Raw genomic sequence first — 21,788 nt, forward strand, 5'->3', positions numbered from 1 at the left:
AGCGAGTATCACTTTGTAATTATAAAAATTATTTTGTTTTAAAAAAGTTGAACTACCATTTTAGAGCAGAAAAATAGGTTATGCATGATTATGAAAACTATCAGAGAAAAACACATTTTTTTAAAAATAAAGGAGGTTAATAATAAATAAGGTTTGAATCCAAACCTTATTTTCTTTGAAACGTAAACTGCAAAACACATGCCCTAAATATAATGGATTAGAAGGTCCCAGAATGCCAAAGATATAAATGAACATAAACCAGACAATTGGAGTATATAACAACAGATACTGGTATTATTCAGATACACAAGTGAGCTGACAAATTACAAGGCTAGGAATCATTTCCTGTTGAGTGGATCATGCTATGGTATCCACATTGCTAAAGTATGGGCATTATTTTGCAAAGAATGGTTACTGGGAGGGAAACACAAAGGAGACATTCTTTTCATAGTCTAGCTCACACAGCTGAGAAATTGAGACAGAAAACAGCCCAGCTTCACTTCATTCTTTTGGCAACATCTGAATACGCGTGTTCAATCTCCTGGTCGGCAGGACATGTGTTTGTGAACTCATCCCGAGCATACGCATTGTTCAAGTACCTCCAGATGCCAGTCATTTCAGAAGGAAACTCAAAATCTCTGTATCTCTTGGCCACGATCTAAAAACGAAGAGGAAACAGTCAGAAAGGGAAAACCCACAAACGTAGGCAGTTATATCAGACAATCCATTCTTCTGAGGCGTGTACTATATTCTTTCTCAAGTTCCCATGGCATCTACAGCCTTTCAAGCTGCCCAAATTGCAGGATGAGTTTGCAGGGGGTACACTGAGCGTGGGACTCAAAACAGAGATGCTACACAACTGTGCCCACCCGTTCATCACAGATGGTCTTCGTGACCTGCTGGCTCGAAGCTGCTCTGTTGTCCAGTCGCTCAGTCGTGTCCAGCTCTTTCATGACCCCATGGACTGTAGCCCACCAGGCTCCTCTGTCCATGAGACTTCCCTGGCAAGAATACTGGAGTGGGTCACCATTTCCTTCTTCAGGGGATCTTCCCGACCCAGGGACTGAACCCAAATCTCCTGCACTAGCGGGCAGATTCTTTAGCATCTGAGCCACCAGGAAAGCTCTGAGCTTGCTCTGTAATCTGGTGGCTTTCTCTTTGTGCTTCTAGTAGTTTTCTCTCCCTGTGTTCTGCTGCTGAGTTATTTGGTGCCTAAAGATTCAGATGGCTGAGATGGTAAAGAGTCTGCCTGCAATGCATGAAACCCGGGTTCAATCCCTGGGTCAGGAAGATCCCCTGGAGAAGGAAATGGCAACTCACTCCATTATTCTTGCCTAGAGAATCCCACAAACAGAGGAGACAATCCATGGGACCTCAGAGATTTGGACATGACTAAGCAACTAACACTTTCACTTTCAAAGGTTCGGGATGGATTTTCAGTTTAGATTGTGCCAGGATCACTTTGTAGTGCCCTGTCTTTTTCCTATTTGCTGAGCCTCACCTCCTGAAACCCCAAGTACCCATGTATGTTACACCTGTGGATTTCCATCATTCTGCCCGAGAGGATCATTTCACTGTGGGTCTACCGTGTGCAGAGGGCAGATTCAAGAACTGAAAAATCCTTATCCTCAAGGAAACAGGGGATGTAAGGATGGGGTAGCTGAGAATGGATATCACGAAAACACAGTGGTGTGAGATGTCTCCTCTGGCTGGAGGGTGTCACTGGGAATTCATCACAAAAGAGGGTGTATCCTCTTTGCAGATGGTATGGGTTCCCTGGTTGCCTTAACAAAGCACTACAACCGTGGGTGGCTTGAAACAACAAAAAAGTCTTCTCCCACGGTCCTGGAGGCCCAGAGTCCAAGATCATGGTGTCAGCAGGGCCGGGTTCCCTCTGAAGCCTCCAGGGAAGGATCTGTTCCAGGTCTCTCTCTGTCTCTGGCTCATGGGAGTACAGATCCAGTCTTCACCTGGCATTTTCCCTGTGTTGGAGTCTCTGGATCCAAACTCCCTTTTATAGGAACCTCTGTCATGTTGGATTAGGGGCCCACTCTCCTGCTCCTAATCAAGGTTAACATGACCTCATCTTAACTAATTACATCTGCAAAAACTCTATTTCTAAATAAGGTCAGCTTTGAGATACTGGGAATTAGGACTTGGGTCTAACTTAGATACGAATTTGGGGGGACAAATACTTGGAAAGCTATGACAAACCTAGACAGTTTACTAAAAAGCAGAGACATCACTTTGCCAACAAATGTGCATACAGTCAAAGCTATGGTTTTTCCAGTAGTCCTGTATGGATGTGAGAATTGGACCATAAAGAAGGCTGAGCACCAAAGAACTGATGCTTTTGAACTACGGTGCTGGAGAAGACTCTTCTTGAGAGTCCCTTGGACTGCAAGATCAAACCAGTCAATCCTAAAGGAAATGAACCCCAAATATTCATTGGGAGGACTGATACTAAAGTTCCAATACTCTGACCACATGATGCAAAGAGCCGACTCAATGGAAAAGACCTTGAAGCTGGGAAAGATTGAAGGCAGGAGGAAAAGGGGATGACAGAGGATGAGATGGTTGGATGGCATCACCTACTCAATGGACATGCATTTGAGCAAGCTCTGGGAGTTGGTGTTAGACAGGGAAGCCTGGCGTTCTGCAGTCCATGGGGCCCCAAAGAGTCAGACACTACTGAGCAACTGAACAACAATACTTGGAAGGACTAATATCTCCCATTGCATTGGCCCCTGGGATGTTTGGATGACATGAGCATGGAATTTGTCGCCAATTAGATCTTCATGACTTATTTCTCAGATTTTGGAAGCAGGGAGCTAATGATGCAGCAAGACAGGACCACAAAACTTTTCAAAGAACCTCCTAAATTAATATCTTTCACTTGAATTCAATCTTACTAGAGATTAATGTCAAGACTCCCGCTTTTCTTTTATTTGCATTTGCCTGCTTTTGCTTTACCCAAACATTCTGGGTAAATTTATTATATATGTGCCTCTCATAAATGTAAACTTGTTTTATATCATATCTTATTAATGTTATACTTTGTTTTCCAACTTCCTGTAAAGATTTTTGCATTTATGTATGTGTGTGTTTCCCTCTCTGATGGTTTGGAAGGTTTATGGTCTGTTTTAACTCTTTCAGAGGTGGTTGTTGTTTAGTGACTAAGTCATGTCTGACTGTTTTGTGGCTCCATGGACTATAACCTGCCAGGCTCCTCTGTTCACGGGATTTCCCAGGCAAGAATATTGGAGTGGGTCCAGTGGTTTCCTATATAACTTTAAATAATAGGAATTCTTTATTTCTTGATTATTAACTATTCTTTGACTGATCTCTACTTACTCCTGATAATAAGCAAGGAAATTAGTATACTTACACTTCTTTTCATTTCTGATCTATTATCCTCCTTCCAATGGTGTGAAAATAGAAGTTTACTATATCTGATTCAGTCTTATAGCTATAATTCTCACTGCTCTTGAGCTTTAGTTCTGGTTTCAGATCTAAAGAAATCCTATGTCTATCACTAATCCTTTTATACCACAACACCTTCTCTGTTCCTGGATTCTTATTTTATTATCCTTTTTTTATTATGTCATCATATAAAAATTTTATTTTTACAAAATGGCTCAGGGGTGCTTATTCCATCAAGACCAAAAGTCTAGGTAAAAGCAACAATTTACTTGGATATAAAATTCTTACATCACACTCCCTTTCCTTTAATCCTTTAACTATTGGCTCTTCTGGGTCTTTGCTGCAGCATGCAGGCTTCTCCAGTTGGGGTGCATGGGCTTAGCTGCCCCAAAGCATATGGGCTCTCAGTGACCCAACCAGGCATTGAACCTGCGTCCCCTGCATTGGAAGGTAGGTTCTTAACCACTAGGCCACCAGGGAAGTCCCCAATCCTTTAACTATTAAACCACTGTTTTCTGGCTTTTAATGTGATCCTAGGATCCCACGGAGAAGGGAATAGCAACCCACTCCAGTATTCTTTTCCTTTTTTAATTAATAATTAATTTATATTTTTTTATCAAAGGATAATTGCTTACAGAATTTTGTTGATTTCGGTCAAACCTCAACATGAATCAGCCATCAGTTTAGTTCAGTCGCTCAGTCATGTCCGACTCTTTGTGACCCCATGAATCGCAGCATGCCAGGCCTCCCTGTCCATCACCAGCTCCCAGAGTTTACCCAAACCCATGTCCATTGAGTTGGTGATGCCATCTAACCATTTCATCCTCTGTCATCCCCTTGTCCTCCTGCCTTCAATCTTTCCCAGCATCAGGGTCTTTTCAAATGAGTCAGCTCTTCGCTTCAGGTGGCCAAAGTACTGGAGTTTCAGCTTCAACATCAGTCCTTCCAATGAATATTCAGGACTGATTTCCTTTAGGATGGACTGGTTGGATCTCCTTGCAGTCCAAGGGACTCTCAAGAGTCTTCTCCAATGCCACAGTTCAAAAGCATCAATTCTTTGGCCCTCAGCTTTCTTTATACTCCAACTCTCACAGCCATACGTGACTTCTGGAAAAACCATAGCTTTGACTAGACAGATGTATGTTGGGAAAGTGATGTCTCTGCTTTTTAATATGCTGTCTAGGTTGGTCACAACTTTCCTTCCAAGGAGTTAGCATCTTTTAATTTCATGCCACAGGTATGCATATGTCTCCTCCCTTCTGAACCTCCCTCCCATCTCCTGCCCCAGCCTGCTCCTATAGGTGGATCCAGAGCCCCAGTTTGAGTTTTCTGAGACATACAGCAAATTCCCATTGGCCATCTGTCTTACAAGTGGTAATGTAAGTTTCCACATACTCTCTCCATACATCTCAGCCTCTCCTCCCCTCTCCCCATGTCCATAAATCTATTCTCTGTGTCTGTTTCTCCATTACTGCCCTGTAAATAAATTCTTCAGTACCAGGATTCCGTATATATGCATTAGAAAACAATATTTATCTTTCTCTTTCTGACTTACTTCACTCTGTATAATAGGTTCTAGGTTCATCCACCTCATTAGAATGGACTCAAATGCATTCCTTTTTATGGCTGAGTAATATTCCATCATGTATATGTACCACAACTTCTTTATCCATTCATCTGTCAATGGACATCTAGGTTGTTTTCATGTTCTAGGTATTGTAAATAGTGCTGCAATGAACAAAGGGATACATGTGTCTTTTTCAATGTTGGTTTCCTCAGGGTGTATGTATAGGAGTGGGATTACTGGGTCATATGGTGCTTTTATTCCTAGTTTTTTAAGGAATCTCCATACCATCTTCCATAGTGGCTATAGCAGTTTATATTCCGACCAGCAGTACAAGAGTGTTCCCTTTTCTCCACACCCTCTCCAGCATTTATTGTTTGTAGACTTTTTGATGATGGCCATTCTGACCTGTGTGATGTGATAGCTCATTGTAGTTTTGATTAGCATTTCTCTGATAATGAGCAATATTGAGCATCTTTCCATGTGTTTGTTAGCTATCTGTATGTCTTCTTTGGAGAAATGTCTGTTTAGGTCTTTTTCCCACTTTTTGACTGGCTTGTTTGTTTCTCTGGTATTGAGTTGTATGAGCTGCTTGTATATTTTGGAAATTAATCCTTTGTCAGTTGTTTCATTTGCTATCAGTTTCTCCCATTCTGAGGGTTGTCTTTTCACCTTGCTTATAGCTTCCTTTGCCGTGCAAAAGCTTTTAAGTTTGATAAGATCCCACTTGTTTACTTTTCTTTTTATTTCTGTTACTCTAGGAGGTGGGTCATAGAGGATCTTGCTTTGATTTATGTCAGCGCCACTCCAGTATTCTTGCCTGGGGAGTTCCAGAGTAGCCTGACAGGGGGCTGCAAAGAGTCAAACATGACTGAGCTACTAACACTTTCACCTCACTTTAGAGATATGTGAGGCTATTCTGAATTTCTTCGTTGTGTAGGTGGACTTACCTTTTATGATTATTACTATCATCATTATCATCTGGGCACTCAAAGGGTTTTTTTTTATCATCAAAGTTCAAATATAATTTGCAAGCTGTATCACAGTGTGTTGGCTGTTCAGGACAGCATTTTTCTAACCATGGATTGCTGCTTAACGTAAATGTTCAGGTCAGCCTTGTACTCAAAACGCTTTACCTTTGAGTCTTCTTTTCCCTCTTCTTTTCTTTCCTGTTCTTTTTCCTGATTAGGTACACCTTTACCCCTTGCTTCTTCTCCATTCGATTTGAGATCATTTCCTCGGGCTGTCTTCCAAATCTTTGATGGATTTCTGCAATGTCATTTTCCACCTCTTGCTACTCCTAATACAACGTCTAAACAATTTCTGAAATTGTTTTGTCTTTAAGGTTTTTTTCAGTTCTACCAGTTTCATTTTCATCCTCTTTGCGAGATTATATTTTTTGACACTTTGGGACTTGTCTTTGAGCGCTTTCTCCAAAGGTTCATGTGCTACGCTGAGTAGCTCAGTCATGTCCAACTCTTTTGAGACCCCATGGACTATAGCCCTCCAGGCTTCTCTGTCTATGGGATTTTTCACCCAAGAATACTAGAATGGGTTGTTATTTCCTACTCCAGGGCATCTTCCCAACTCAAGGATCAAACCCACATCTCCTGTGTCTTCTGCATTGCAGGTAGGTTTTTTACCCACTAAGCCATCAGGGAAGGGTTCATGTTCTCTTTCATTCCTTTGAGGCTGTAGAGAAGTATCTGTCCGAAAAGTTCTTTGGTTACTGGACCAATCTTAACAAGAGAGGTGTTTCTCATCTGCCTTTTTCTCTTTTGTTCTATTTAACCCTTCCCCCTTTCCTATCCACATAGAGGTCCCAGTTGGATTCCTTTTGGTTACTAACCATCCTTTAATGGGCAGACCCGTTGGACCTACTATTTGCTTAAAAACAAGGTGGAGAGCAATGGGAGGAAGGCCAGGCAACAGGCAGACCAATTTGGATATTTATCCTCAAACACCTGCTCATCAAGGGGCTTCCCTGGTGGCTCAAATGCTACAGAAACAGCCTGCAATGCAGAAGACCCAGGTTCAACTCCTGGTCAGGAAGATCTCCTGGAGAAGTAAATGACAGCCCACTCCAGTATTCTTGCCTGGAGTATTCCATGGACGGAGGAGCCTGGCGGGCTAGAGTCCATGGGTCGCAGAATCACACACAACTGAGCGACTAACACTCTAACATTTTTCACCTGCTCTTCAAACACTGCTCTATACTCTGCCCCAGAGACACATGAGGGTCAAGGTCAAAGTCAGGGTTAGTGCCTCCTCCACTCTGAAGCTCACAGATTAGGAGGAGGTTGCCGTGGCTAAAAGTGATGCTGAGGTCATCTACAGTCTCTCTTCTGAGTGATTGCAAGCTTATTTCTTTTCTCTGCTCAGCAGTCACAAAGCAGAATGCCTCTTTCCTTCTCTGCTCCCCTCCATCTCCCCTCCCTGTGGCTTTGGGTCAGGGGACAGTGGCAGAACACACAGGTGACACCTCTGAACAGTTTCACCTTCAGTTCTGCCTCCACAGAGATCTCATCTCCGTAGGGCTGGTCCCTGCCTCTCTTGGCCCACTCGGTGCTCTGTCCTCAAACAAAGAAGCTTGGGCACTTCAAGGCTGTATTATTTACTTTTACAGACATCCGAACCTTGCTGAAGATCTAGAGAAGCTAGTGTCTAAGTCTTTGAGTTGGCGGTTCATCCTTTTCTAATTTTACAAAAGGTGGAGAGGGACTTCCCTGGTGGTCCAGTGGCTAAGACTCTGAGCTTCCAATTCAGGGGGTACAGATTCAATCCTTGGATGGGGAACCAAGGTCCCAGGTGCTACCCAATGCAGCCAAAAAGAAATAAAGGTGGAGATAATGCTTTAGATTTTCAGAATGTTTTTGCTGGTTTCAGGATGGGAATAGATTATAAAGTCCTCTATTCTCTCCCTGTCTTACCATAAATTCCTGTAGATTGATTCTCATTGCCTTTCAGAACTGCTCCATTCTGGAAGATGATTAAGCTGCTGGGTATTCTGAGTGCTAAGTGGCTTTGAAGATTTTGCAGTTAGGTCTTCTATTGGAGCCGTGGACTACTTTATTTTACTCTGAAGTTTATCCCCTCTACTGACATTTTAAACAGTCTTTTTTTATAGGAGCTAAACAAGTGGCAACTGGTCTGTGTATATATGCATGTGTGTACATATGTGTGTCTTTTTCTTGCCTTCCCTAAACTCCATGTGCTTCTGTGATGTTACATTAGTCAGAGCAATGAGGAGAATATGTTTAATAAAGGGACTAAACCAGACACAGCAACATAAATAACCTGTTGGAAAATGGCTCCCAAATGTCCAGTTTGGATAATTACCAATGTGGCGGATTTGAAGGATTGAGAGTTGCCATCGTGAAATTGTACATGTCAGAACACTGGCAGAGTTATTAAAAAGAAAATTCACTTGGAGGATCAGCAGCATCCTCAAGGCTTAGCTTTCAGGTTGGTGCCCTTTGAACACATCAGGGAAGAGAGAAGAAAGAAGATGAATGGGGCAAGGCTGGGAATGGAGTCGGGAAGGAAGAGAAAGGCAAATAATGACTGGAGTAACGGGGTGGCCAGTCACCCACAGCACAGTCATGCTGCAGACTGTGGGAATTGATGCTTTTGAACTGTGGTGTTGAAGAAGACTCTTGAGGGTCCCATGGACTACAAGGAGATCCAACCAGTCCATCCTAAAGGAGATCAGTCCTGAATATTCATTGGAAGGACTGATGCTGAAGCTGAAACTCCAATACTTTGGCCACCTCTTTTGAAGAGCCAATTCCTTGGAAAAGACCCTGATGCTGAGAAAAAGTGAAGGCTGGAGGAGAAGGGGACAACAGAGGATGAGATGGTTGGATGGCATCACTGATTTGATGGACATGAGTTTGAGTAAGCTCCAGGAGTTGGTGATGGACAGGGAAGCCTGACATGTTGCAGTCCAGTTCAGTTCAGTCGCTCAGTCATGTCAGACTCTTTGCAACCCCAGTGTTGCTCAGTCGTGTCCAACTCTTTGCGACCCCATGAACCTGCAGTCCATGGGGTCGCAAAGAGTCAGACACAACTGAGCAACTAAACTGAACTAAAATGCCAAATAAACACATTATTAGAATACAAGGTCATTGACTTGTATTTCCCTATGTCTTCTCTTCCATCTCCCTATCTTTATACCAAGGACCTAGTTCTGGACCTGGTATGATCTGAATAATAAGGATGCCCCAGAACAAGGGCATAGCAACAGTGATAATGATACAGCAACTAACAGCTGTGAGTAACAGCCAGACTGGGGCACTTTGGAGAGCAGCCGGAACTAAGGAGACCAAGGGTGGGGTCATCTGCTTCTGAATTTCAGAGTCACCCCCGGAAATTCTGATTTTAGTAAGTCAGGGGCTGAACTGACGGGTTTACATTTCTAAAAGGGCTTCCCTGGTGGCTCAGTGGTAAAGAATCCGCCTACAATGCAGGAGATGTGGGTTCAGTCCCCGGGTCAGGAAGATCCCCTGGAGGAGGGCATGGTAACCCACTCCAGTAAACTTGTTGGGAAAATCCCATGGACAAAGGAGTCTGGGGGGCTATAGTCCATGGGGTCACAAAGAGTCTGACACAACTGGATCCCCTGAGCAGGCACATTTCTAAATTAGCAGGCACAATTCTTATGCCTACTAATGTTGGAGAACCACTGGTCTAGGGAATCTTTAAACCCTAATTATACATGACCAGCAACTCTTATTTCGTGTTCGATCACCTGGGAAAACAGGCTGCTGCATGTGGTCCAGCCAAGGAGCTGGCAGCTGCTCACCAGCTGTAAGGGGTCTGTGTTAACAGCCAACCTCCTCCCTTATCCCAGGGTTAGGCTTACTCTTCCCATCACCAACAACTGACTGAGTTCACATTTTATTTTCAAGGTTGGCTCAGATTTTTGGTTGATGTTTTGTTTTTGGACTGCACTGCTCAGCTTGCAGGTTCTTAGTTCCTCACCCAGGGACTGAACCCAGGCCACCCCGGTGAAAGCGCTGAGTCCCAACCACTGGACCACCACCAGGGAATTTCCCGAGTTCACATTTTAATCCTCACAGATTCCACATACCGTCTCCAAGCCTGGAGTGTGAAACACCAGTTATAATCAATGTATTCCCTCAAGTTGCTTTCACAGAGCTTGTCTTTAGGCTGTGGGGGTTAGGACTGGAAAAAAGAAGCTGTGAGGATGGAAGGATGAGAGCCAAGCTCTCAGATGATTCATGAGAACCTCCGAGGAACACCTGAGAATAGCATCCACAGATCTCAAACTTGCGGCTTGGCTGCTGCGAACAGAAACAAGCTGGACTTTTAAATTCAAGAGCCCGTGTTTTAGATTGCCTTGGCAAAAAAAAAACACAAATCAAAGCAAAATGAAACAAAGCCCCATTCATGTATTCAGCACCCAAGGTACAAACCTTAATAATGTGGAGCTTGGGTAAGAGGTTGCAGTCAGCCAGCGTGAGCTCATTGCCATCCAGGAACTTCCTTCCAGAAATAGCAGCTTCCTCGGTGCTGTAGGCATCTATCTCATCGGGCAAGGGGCTGTTCAGATAACTATCCAACTTCTTCAGGGCCTTTAACAGGTTCCTTTCATAAACTAAAATAGGAAGGCAGAAAACAACTAAGATGAGCCATGGAAGTCCACGTCTCCTCTGTCTTTGTTGTTGTTCAGTCACTCAGTCGTGTCCAACTCTTTGCGACCCCGTGAACTGCAGCAAGCCAGGCTTCCCTGTCCTTCACCAACTCCCAGAGCTTGCTCAGACTCATGTCCATTGGGTTAATGATGCCATCCAATCATCTCATCCTCTGTCATCCCCTTCTCCTCCTGCCCTCCTCTCTCTAGATATCATGAGACACAGCCAGTGAGTGTTATAGAGTCAGGAAGGAGACAGGTGGGTTTATGAGATCTAAATAAAAGATTCACTTCTCCCTGGAAAATAATTCTGCTCTCTACACAACACTGCTGCTTCTAGAACTCATTCATTTATTCAAAAATCTATATGGAGAAACTTTCATGGTGAGAATCACCGACTCAATGGACATGAGTTTGGGTAAACTCCAGGAGTTGGTGATGGACAAGGAGGCCTGGCATGCTTCGGTCCATGGGACTGCAAAGAGTCAGACACGACTGAGCGATGGAACTGAACTGAATGGTTAAGATTCTGTGCTTTCCAGGTGGGATGGGGTGGGAGGTGGGAGGCTCTGAGGGAGGGGACAGGTGTATACCTATGGCTGATTCATGTTGATGTATGGCAGAAACCAACACAATATGGTAAAGCAATTACATTCCAACTAAAAATAAATAAACTAAAGAAGACTCTGCATTTCCAATGCAGGGTCAAGGAACTAAGATCCCACATACCACACCATGTGACCAAAACATTTTTTAAAAAATTAAAAATTAAAAAAAAACTTTATGGAAATCATATAATGAAAGAAGCACCAATAGAAGGTTCATTCACCCTGAATTCCATGGGACAGCAAGGAATCACTGATGGTGATGGTTTTCTCCTAAAAATATCCTTTTCTGGACAATCTCTAGAAAAGCACTCAGTCCCTGAAACCCATGTGCAGGCTCAGGGTGGGAGATATTTTTCCCTTATTTCTATACCCAGGTCCCTCCCCGCTGTGCAGTGAGTCAGAACTCCCCGGATCTTATAAGAAGCCACACCAGAGGCGGAATAGAGGTTCATGGAGAAAACAGAAAACAGGAAGATGGGAGGGACTCACTCTCATTTGCATCCTTCTTGGTGTTTTTTATAAATGCTGAGAACTTGGCAAATACATCATTTCCGGCAGAGTTAGATTCAGGGTGTTGGGTTCCCAGCTTAGGGTACCTTGAAAAGTTCAAAGTGAAAATATCACAGATCAGCAATGTTTGAGTCAGAATACAAAGCAGGAGGGGAAGAAATGCCTTTCGCTGTGCAGATATAAAAATGAAAACTGCTCCTTAAATGTTTTCCTAATATTTCCATCTACAAAGTTGGGAGCAACACCAGCCAGGAGTAAAGCACTGGGTGGACTATTCTCATCCTAGGATGGAGGGCCCCCTGGCCTTGCTGGTCTCGGTTCTCTCCCTACTGAAATAAAGATGATGAACTAGAAGGCTCCCTTGCAGGCCCAGCCTGCTGCGATGTTGCATGTAACACACATTCCCAATGGGCCATCAAAACAGGCCACCCACGTGACATCGGCCCACTCCCTGCCATCAAACCCTAATTGCCAAATGGCAGAGTAGAGAAACCCCAGCCACCTAGACTCAGGGTTTCTAATCTTGCTGTGTTTCCTGTGGCACCCCACAGGTACAGCTCAGGAGGTAAGCGCCACAGCCTCAGAAAACCAACACACAGCACCAGAGCTTTGAACTGTCTGTGAACAGGGAAAAGTGACAACCGAGTTGCCAACACTGGTTTTGACGAGGCCCACCTTGGGGGAGCCAGTTTCTCCTCTAAGAACTCCTCGATCTTATTCACATCTGTCTTGACTTCACCATCAAAAGTCATGAAAGGTGGGTTGGTGCCAGGAGCCAAGTTCTGCAGGTCCACGGGTTTCCTGGGCAGGGAGGAAGGGCAGTGCCAAGGTTGGGATCATTGCCAAGGCTTAACCATGCCCCCCGCCACACATACACACACCAGTGGAAAAGAAACCACCCTTGAGAACTTCAAAGGCAACTGGAAGTTTACAAACTGTCCTAATGGCAAGGAAAGTGTGGCCACACTTTCCTTTCCTTTATCTGGAGACAGGCTGAAAGTTAACCCTCCCCAGTGTTATCAGCCAGGAGGGGGGCTCAGGCAGGCTCCAGAGAGGGTCACAGCTGACCAACCATGGGGTGGGCAGGTTCCTCCCGGTTCCCCTCCTCCTCCTCCTTTCGGGTTACCTCTGACCCCATCCTGTAATGACTTTGTGGCCCACGTACACCCGCTCCAACCCAGGGTCCTGACCCAGGGTGGACATGCCTGGGACAGGGCCCATGGGTCCTAGGAGTGTGCATGCGTGTACCTGTGTGTCTCCATCTGTGTGTGTGTGTGTGTGTGTTTGTGCCTGTGTCTGTATGTCTCCATCTGTTCGTGTGTGCGTGTGCACCTGTGTCTGTGTGCCTCTGTGCGTGTCTCTCTCTGTGTGTTGTGTCTGTGTATGTGCCTGTGTCTGTGTCTCCATCTGTGTGTGCGTGCACGCCTGTGTGTCTGTGTCTCTGGGTGCCTTTGTGCGTGTCTGTCTCTGTGTGTCTCTGAGTGTGTGTATGTGTGTGTCTGTGTGTTTCTGTCTATATTTGGGTCTGTGTATGTGCCTGTGTCTGTGCGTCTGTGTGTGTGTCTCCATCTGTGTGGGTGTACACGCCTGTGTGTCTGTGTCTCTGGGTGCCTCTGTGTGTGTCTGTCTCTGTGTGTCTCCATCTGTGTGTGTGTGTCCGTCTCTGTGTGTCTGTCTGAGTGTGTGTATGTGTGTGTCTTTGGCTGTATTTGGGTCTGTGTATGTGCCTGTGTCTGTATGTCTGTGTGTCTGTATGTGTCTGCCTGGGTGTCTCTCTGTGTGCCTGTGTGTATAGGGAACTGAGAATAGTTATTTCAATACTGCAGAAACCTGGTCTTACCTTTTCAAGTCCACTGTTGTCACATTAAATATAACGCCCTTTAGCCAGAGAATCATAAAGAGACGCTGAGAAAATGGGCAATTTCCAATACTCTCACCATCACAGCCTGCCTGCAAATGGAAGAGGAGATCTTCATCAGAACCAGTCTCACAATTACAAATGCCAGACTCTGCACACACACAAAATCATGGTGAATGTTTGTTAACAGTGATGATGCTATAAGTAGCCTTCTGAGGTCCCTTCCCCCAGCCTCCAATTGGGAGGTGTGGGTGGGGAGGACACACACACTGGCTGAGCTTTCTGCCTTCCTTCCACCTCCTCACCACTTCCTGCCACTCAGGGCCTCTAAATAGCAGTTCTCAGAGGGAAAAGAGCAGCCAGAGGGAACCCCCTTTATTACTAAAGGCAAAAAAAAAGACATACTCTTCCCCTCCCTCCATCTCTTGATCGTCTTTAGAAGAGACACACCTCTCTTGCCAGGATGACCATTTGTAAAAAAAGATCAGCAGGCTCTCCCACTGGGACATGATCCCCAGCATTCTCTACTTTAGTTTCCATCTCTGGAATGAGGGCTGGTTCCTATGAGTTCTAGGACCCAGGGACACTATAAAATGTTTAGGTCCCCTCCTCCATTGGGGAGCATTTGTACTTAGATGGCAGATTGTTCAGTTGATATGACGGGTAGGAAAACAGGTGGAAACGTCTCCCTGATAACCTGAGTGGGTCACATCCACACACATGTACCCGGACGCAGACACAGAACACTGAGCAGACATCCTCCCTTCTGTGGGCTTCCAGGAAAAAAGAAAGGCAGATGTCAGAGAAGAGAGGGGAGCCGTAGACTTTGTCCTCCTGGGGCAGTTCCCAAACTCTTCTTTCTCTTCCCATCTTTCTCCTCCCAACAAGGTTATAGTGCTAACAAAAAGCTGCCGGAAAGACCAGGAGACTCAGCCAGGCTCCGATGACAGAAATAGCCATATTTAAGCCAGGAAGTCCATTTATGCCACGTGCAGTCCAAAGGGAATTGAGAGGAAAGCACTGAATCTATAACCTGAATAACAGAAAGGGACAAAGTCAACTGCTGGTTTGAGAATTGAAGAAAGGAAAAAAGATGCCTCAAGAAAATTGAACATCTTAAGAAATTCTTCAGAGGTGGTTCTCTGGCATGAACTTCTTAAGTCACCTCGAGAGGTTGTTCATAACAAGCTGTTCCTACAAATGAAGAGTTGATAAGAGACCCCAAACTCAATTTTAAAAAAGACTCGATCAGCCTCTTCACAAAGACGAAGCCCAGATGGCCAACAAGCATGTGAAAAGGTTCTTAACATCGTTAGCCAACAGCAAGTTACAACCACAATAGATTCAACGACACACATACCCGAATGGCTAAAATGAAAAGCTCAGACAGTATCAAGTGTGGACAGGAATGTGGAGCAGCAGACTCCCCATCCACTGTTGGTGAGAGTGCAAATTGGTGCAACCACTCTGGAAAACTGTTTGGCAATTATTTATCCAAATAAACATGCATTTATGCTATGACATAGCAATTCCACTCCCAACAGAAATGAGTGTTAGGGGCACAAAAAGCACTTAAATGAATACTCTTAGCAGCTTTAGCGTCATAGCCAAAACGTGGAAACAACTCAGGCACCACCAAGAGTAGAATGAATAAATAAATGGTAGTATATTCATATGGCAACCCACTCCAGTACTCTTGCCTAGAAAATTCCATGGATGGAGGAGCCTGGTGGGCTACAGTCCATGGGGTCGCAAAGAGTCAGACATGACTGAACAACTTCACTCACATACTCATATACGGGCTTCCCAGATGGCACTAGTGGTAAAGAACCTGCCTGCCAATGCAGGAGATGTGAGAGATGTGGCTTTGATCCCTGGGTTGGGAAGATCCCCTGAGGAGGGCACGGCAACCCACTCCAGTCTCCTTGTCTGGAGAATCCCATGGACAAGAGCCTTGTGGGCTACAGTCCATGGAGTCACAAAGGGTCAGACACAACTGAAGCAACTTATCATGCATGCTCATAGACTACCCCACACTGCACCACACACTCACACCACAGTGGAAAAAAAACAGCTATTACTACAAACCACAATGTGGATAAATCTCACACACGTAATGTGGAGGGAAAGAAACCAGACTCGAGAGTCCTTTAGGAGAGGCCAATGTAGGTGAAGTTCAAACACAGGTAAACTGGGTGATGGGAGTCAGAAGAAGAGCTGCCTTTGGCAGCTGGGTATTTTCTGGAAAGGGTGGAAGGAGCCCTTAGGGTGGTGGAAATACTCTATAGCTTGAGTTGGGTGATGGCAACATGGTGGGTATACTCACCTTGACAGTCTTAATTAAGGTTTGTTTCCTTTACTGCACGTTTTACTCCAATAAAAAAAAAAGAAGCAAAAGTAGTCATTTAAAAAAATAGAGTCAGATTCAGTGGGTATTGTATGGGGTCCAGAGATCTGAAATTTTAAGTTTGGCAAGGTAACAACATAATGCTGGCAGTCCAGGGCCTCAGCCCCACCTTGGACATGAGATAAGACTGGCCCAGTGTTACGGTTAATGCATAAGACAGAATGGTTTGAATCACACCCCAATGGATGATCTGTTGATGAGAAGGTTCTTGTAAGAACTTCTAGCTGATAAATCCAGTTGCATAAGTGTAAAGACAATGGGTGAACTTAATATACATGAAGAGGCACCAATAGACTCAGATAAGTGACTTCAGAGTCCCCTAAGCTCAGGGCACTGGCTTCACCCCCTCCAACTCCTCCAGCTCTCCCTTTCCCCTTCTAACATTTATGGGCAGGTCCACCTGGTATTTCCAATAGTCATGTATGGATGTGAGAGTTGGACCAAAAAGAAGGCTGAGCGCTGAAGAATTGATGCTTTCGAACTGTCATGCTAGAGAAGATGTTTGAGAGTCCCTTGGACTTGGACTGCAAGGAGATCACGCCAGTCCATCCTAAAGGAAATCAACCCTGAATAGTCACTGGAAGGACTGATGCTGAAGCTGAAGCTCCAATACTTTGGCCACCTGATGCAAAGAGCCAATTCATTGGAAAAGACCCTGATGCTGAGAAAGATTGAAGGCAGGAAGAGAAGGGGACAACAGAGGATGAGATGGTTGTATGGCATCACCAACTCATTGGACATGAGTGTGAGCAAACTCTAGGAGATAGTGAAGGACAGGGAAGCCTGGCATGCTGCAATCCTTGGAGTAGCAAAGAGTCAGACACGACTGAGCGACTGAACAGCCTGGTGTCTGTGACAGATTAGGGATGTGACAGTTGGGACCCCTGCAGATGGCCCTGTGGCTGCCTGAGGCCACACCCTGCCGGGGGGGGGGGGTGGGGACCCACAGCCTCATGGCCCTTTTGAAGGCTGCCCAGTCTCCTCTCAGCTGTGTCCTGGAGCAAGCATCAGCGCAGAGCTCAGTCACATAAAACTCCGAGTAGCTTGTTGCTGGGGACCCCTCCTAAATCACGGTGCTGTCTTAACCACCGCAGGTTTGGGCAGAGTCACGCCAGAAAAGGGGGCGAAGGAGGAGATGAAAGTTCAAGGACACAAAGGCACGTATTTTGGCCAGTCCTAACTTGTTCCACAGCTTCTAAACCTCTTTATTTTTATAGTGGTTACACTAAGCTCAGTCAAGCCTGGGGTAAGTTCTGCAGAGTCAGGCCATTTTGCTTCTCCTTCTCTCTTGTGTCTCTAACCTCTGGAATCCTCTTATAACTATGCTGAATGGGGCAAGATCCCCGAGGAGCCAGGGCGTCTTGGCTTTGCCCAAGAGCTCTGTGCCTGGGACCCGCTGCTTTCTGCGGCATCTGGGGAACAGCTGCCCTGCACGGGTCTCTCTGCCTCACTGCTCTGTCTCTTTCATGGTTTCAAACTCAAGCCAGTGTTTTCCCTTGAAATTGTTCTCAGCTTTTCCTGAACCCTGGTAGCTCCTTCTTAAGGAGAAACAAAAAGGGAGGGAGGAGCAACTCATCTTTTAAAACCTAAAAATGGCCTGTGTCATCCAGCCAGGTAAAAACGTCACCTTCTTAACAGGTTCCTTCCCAGAACTGGAACTGGGAATTAACACAGAACCTGGAAGGTGGAATGATGGTCCGCAAGGCACAATGCCCACAGTCCAGAAGGTAGTGATGAAAGTCGCCTTTGTACATTTCCCACCCACGTGACCCTCAAACTGAATTGTTCGACCCAGCTCGGGTGCTGGTCTGAAGGCTGTCAGGCATTTTAGCAGAATCAGCCAGTCGCCACGACTGCCCAAAAAGAGGATTTGCATGTCCAGTGTTGCCTCACCTTAAATCTGTCTCGGTTTGTTGTAAATGAGGGGGTTACGGGAACATGGCGGGGGTGACTAGGACGCCTTCCTGATTTTATTACTTTAATGTGCTTCAATGCCACCAGGATGTGCCAGCAAAAATTAAGGCAAAGATACGCCATCTCCACCGCCCATTACTGGACAACACCAAGGGAGTATCGTCCTAGTCACGGTCATTACCAGACGAGATGATGGGATAAACACACAGGCATTACGGGTGAATAACTGACACCACTGCGATAATTAGGACGCTTTATCGTATGCAGTTTTATTTTCCAATGCTGATCATTCTCTCAGGCTAATTACACTCTGGGCTAAGGTTTCTCAGCAGAGTTCTCAGCCTACGGGGAAATTTTTGTATATATAAATTTCTGATAAAATCCAATTAGGCAGTTTGAGAGATCAGAGTGTCTTTTTGTTTCCAGTGAAGATCCAAGCACTTGGATAACCCAGATTCGTAGGTCCGCCCTTCGAAATGCAACGTTTCTGAGCGCCTACGATGATGGTCACTCTCAAAAGAAAAGCATTGGTGGTGCCTCTGACATGTTCTGAAAAATCTTGTCTGCCCTGGAGCCTGTCTGCAACACTGGAGGATGTTCTGCTGAGTCCTGGCCTGGGCCCACCACACAGCCCTAGGTGTAAAGGTTCAAATGTCGCTACAAAGGTCAGCAGGTCTTCAGGCTGGAACCTGCTCCCACTTACTCTTTGCACACTTAACTCCATTTAGAATTTGCACAGGAGCATTTTGTCAAATTTCCTTTCAGTGCTTTTTGCTTCCGGCCAAAGACCTTTCCAAGGGTGGGCTGGATGGACACGTGAGCACCAGCCACCCCCACCTGCCACTGAAGTCACTCCTGCTCCCACAGCCTGTGAGGGACTGCTGCCCACCCCACCTGACAAACGGATGATGACCCTCCCACCAGAACAGGTCATGCACCTGCCACCTGAATCCCACCTTCAGGGTCTCTACCCTCTTTCTAGAAAATTCCATAAGGGCCTAAAGGGTAAACACATTCTGGAAAGGAAGCATTTTTCCTTACTCCATGTAAAGGTCATGAAAAAACAACTGGGGGGGACTTCCCTGGTCGGACAATGGATGAGGATCCACCTGGCAATGCGGGGGACATGGGTTCGATCCCTGGTCCAGGAAGATCCCACATGCTTCAGAGCAACTCAGCTCGTGTGCTACAACTACTGAGCCCATGAGGAGCAACTGCTGAAGCCCACACACCTGGGACTGTGCTCTACAACAAACAGCAGCCCCTGCTCGTTGCACCCAGAGGAAGCCTGCCCACAGCAACGAAGGCCTAGTGCAGCCAAAACAAATTAACTATTAAAAAACAACAACAACAAAAAAAAGCAACAGTTCAAGGGTGGAGGGAAGATACAGGAAGAGGCAATAAACTGGAAGTACTCTGTCCCCTTTCTGACAACTGGTTTTCAACCAAGAAGATGAGAGTGAAAAGTGTTACTTGCTCGATCATGTCTGACTCTCTGTGATCCCATGGACAGTAGAGCCCACCTGGTTTCTCTGTCCATGGAGTTCTCCAGGCAAGAATAGAATTTTCATCTCATGTGCAGGAAAGTGTTCCTGTCCCTATTGAAACACGGGAGGGATCCGGGGGTCAAACAGCTAATGTGGTCAACTCCATCCTAGGTATCCAGAGAAAATCAGTGAGTAATGATGGACGGTGTTCCCAACATCCCAGGGAGGACTTGCTGTTTAGTTGCTCAGTCGTGCCCAACTCTTTGCAACCCCATGGACTATAGCCCACCAGGCTGAATTAAAGAGTTGCTGATCTGAGGAGGTGAGGGTCAGAAGACAGTTTGATGTGGGAGGCCACGGGCAGCCACGAAGAACAGTGCTCCCCCAAGAACAATGTGGTCAAAGGGCTGGTCAGGACTCTCCTCTGTTGGGCTGGAGACAACACAGTCAGAGAGGAACAGCTGCAGCCAGCCGGATGGGAGCCGACTCTCCGCTCCAAGACGCGCCTGCACACGCCCACAAACTCCTCCAGGGTCCTCTGCAGGAAGCCCGATGGCCTCAGGTATTTTGGGGCCCAGCAATCAAACCCACCTTGCATGGCCAATGGCAGAGATCCCGCCTCAGAGCTGGATAGGCAGCCCTCCCGTGTCCACGGTTCCCACGCACACACCGTCTTATGACTGACACCAGGGGTGGTTGAGCACTTCTCCTGGAAGGTGGGAGCTATAAACTCAACCCCAGGAGGGCGTGAGGGTGACTACCGTGAGCTCGGGACACTGGTAAAGAGAAACGTGGGTGCAGTGTCTGCACGTGCACCCCTAGAGCCCAGCCGGAACCCACCGTGTCCACCTGCCACCAGGAGAAACAGCTGGGAGACGCTCCTCCTAGGTCTTTCCTTGCTCCCATGGAGGCAGGTGGAAGCGCCAGGATCTCCCTAACCATCCACACAGCCAGCGTCTGGAGCCAGGGACCCGTCTTCCTTCAGCCGAGGGTCCCACAGGACATGGCGAAGTTCCAGGCCCACGGTAAACACTCCATGTGTGAAACACTAGAGGCCTGATTTCCCTGGCTCCAGGCACCTGAAGCCTGGTCCACTTCACAAAGTGCCTCCCAGGCCCGCCTTCCACTTTGTTCTCAAGGCCAACGTCCACGAACTCTTCGTTTTTTTTAAAAGCTCACAAAGACAGGGTGCTGAAACGGAAGACCTTGTGTACTCACAAATCTTCAAAGCTTCCTAAGGGACACATTTTCTTCTTAGGAATGGAGGAAAACTCTCCCATTTTTGAGCCATTCTTTTGTGACAATTCTACAAAATTGCATGTAACTTTATATTTTTATAAAAGATATGGTTTTGTAATCATTTGTATGTACATTTGTATGTAAATATTTGTATGTAAATGTTTGTAATTACAAACATTCCTCTTGTTTGATTTTGAATTGCAGATGTCAAGTATTCTGTTTTGGGGGAGTTATGTTTTATTATACTTTGTTAAAAAAGGAAAAATTGTACATTTTTAGAATGTTTGTATGAGTAAATTTAATGTACTGGAAATACAAATTAAAAAAAGGAAAAGAAGCTCACAGTGTCTCACGACTAAGAGATCACCCAAGGAGAGTGGCATTCAACAGGAGTGGAACAGAAGAAGAGGTGAGGGGGGAGGGGAGACAGAGGAGGGAGGCGTGGGGGAGAAAGAAGGAAAAGGAGAGGGGAGGGAAGTGAGAGGGGATCAGAACACGAAGCGCTCAGGTCATGGGCAGCAAAGTCTTCTCAAAGCCTCTTGAACGTGAGGTTTGACTTAAAATGCAAAATTTAAATCAGTCTGAAACTTCCTGGTTTTGATAATCTATAAGTTTGAAAAAATGTGTATACGATTCTTCCTGTTTGCCAGACACCTTGAAGTTTCCGTTTTGGGCAACATGAGATCTCTCGGAGGCAACGCAGTCCAGGAGAACGGGTGTGGGGCCAGGGAGGGCCAGTGTGAACTTGGGGCCCACTCCTTACTAATCGAGTGGCCTCGGGCAAACCATTTGTTCTCCCCAAGCCTCATTTTCTCCATTTAAAAGCCAGGGATGAGAATCCCTACGCCTCGGAGGATCTCTGGGTGATACACACAGGAGTCTCCTGGGCACCCAATAAAGGTGGCTATTAATGTCATTAGAATCATCATTCTTCTTCTAAATCTGCACAGTCCAGAACAATTAGGGAATTTAGGGTACTTTTTAACACAGCTCAATTAGTGTGATTTTTATGCCAAACCCTATAGGCCTTAAAGAAGTACTGATTTTGTGTGTGTGTGTGCCCCCAAAACCTAATGCCTCCTGTATCTATTCCAAGTGAAAATTAACAACTGAAGTCATTTT

General features: G+C 45.7%; 1 protein-coding gene across 2 annotated transcripts in view; it reads right to left on the bottom strand.

Annotated features, from left to right (window-relative positions):
• Window positions 1-269: 269 nt before the first annotated feature.
• Window positions 270-21,788, bottom strand: part of LOC122428933 (chloride intracellular channel protein 6) — a 58,908-nt gene continuing 37,389 nt past the window's right edge. For both annotated transcript variants that reach the window (XM_043449094.1, XM_043449092.1), the window contains exons 2-6: window positions 13,602-13,711; window positions 12,437-12,562; window positions 11,741-11,847; window positions 10,426-10,607; window positions 270-658 (exon numbers count right to left, since the gene is read on the bottom strand). In XM_043449094.1, coding sequence (XP_043305029.1) covers window positions 497-658; window positions 10,426-10,607; window positions 11,741-11,847; window positions 12,437-12,562; window positions 13,602-13,657 — 633 coding nt within the window. In that variant the 5' untranslated portion in view covers window positions 13,658-13,711 and the 3' untranslated portion in view covers window positions 270-496. The remainder of the gene's footprint in view (window positions 659-10,425; window positions 10,608-11,740; window positions 11,848-12,436; window positions 12,563-13,601; window positions 13,712-21,788) is intronic.

This window comes from Cervus canadensis, chromosome 27 (assembly GCF_019320065.1).
Source record: "Cervus canadensis isolate Bull #8, Minnesota chromosome 27, ASM1932006v1, whole genome shotgun sequence".
NCBI classification, from domain to species: domain Eukaryota; kingdom Metazoa; phylum Chordata; class Mammalia; order Artiodactyla; family Cervidae; genus Cervus; species Cervus canadensis.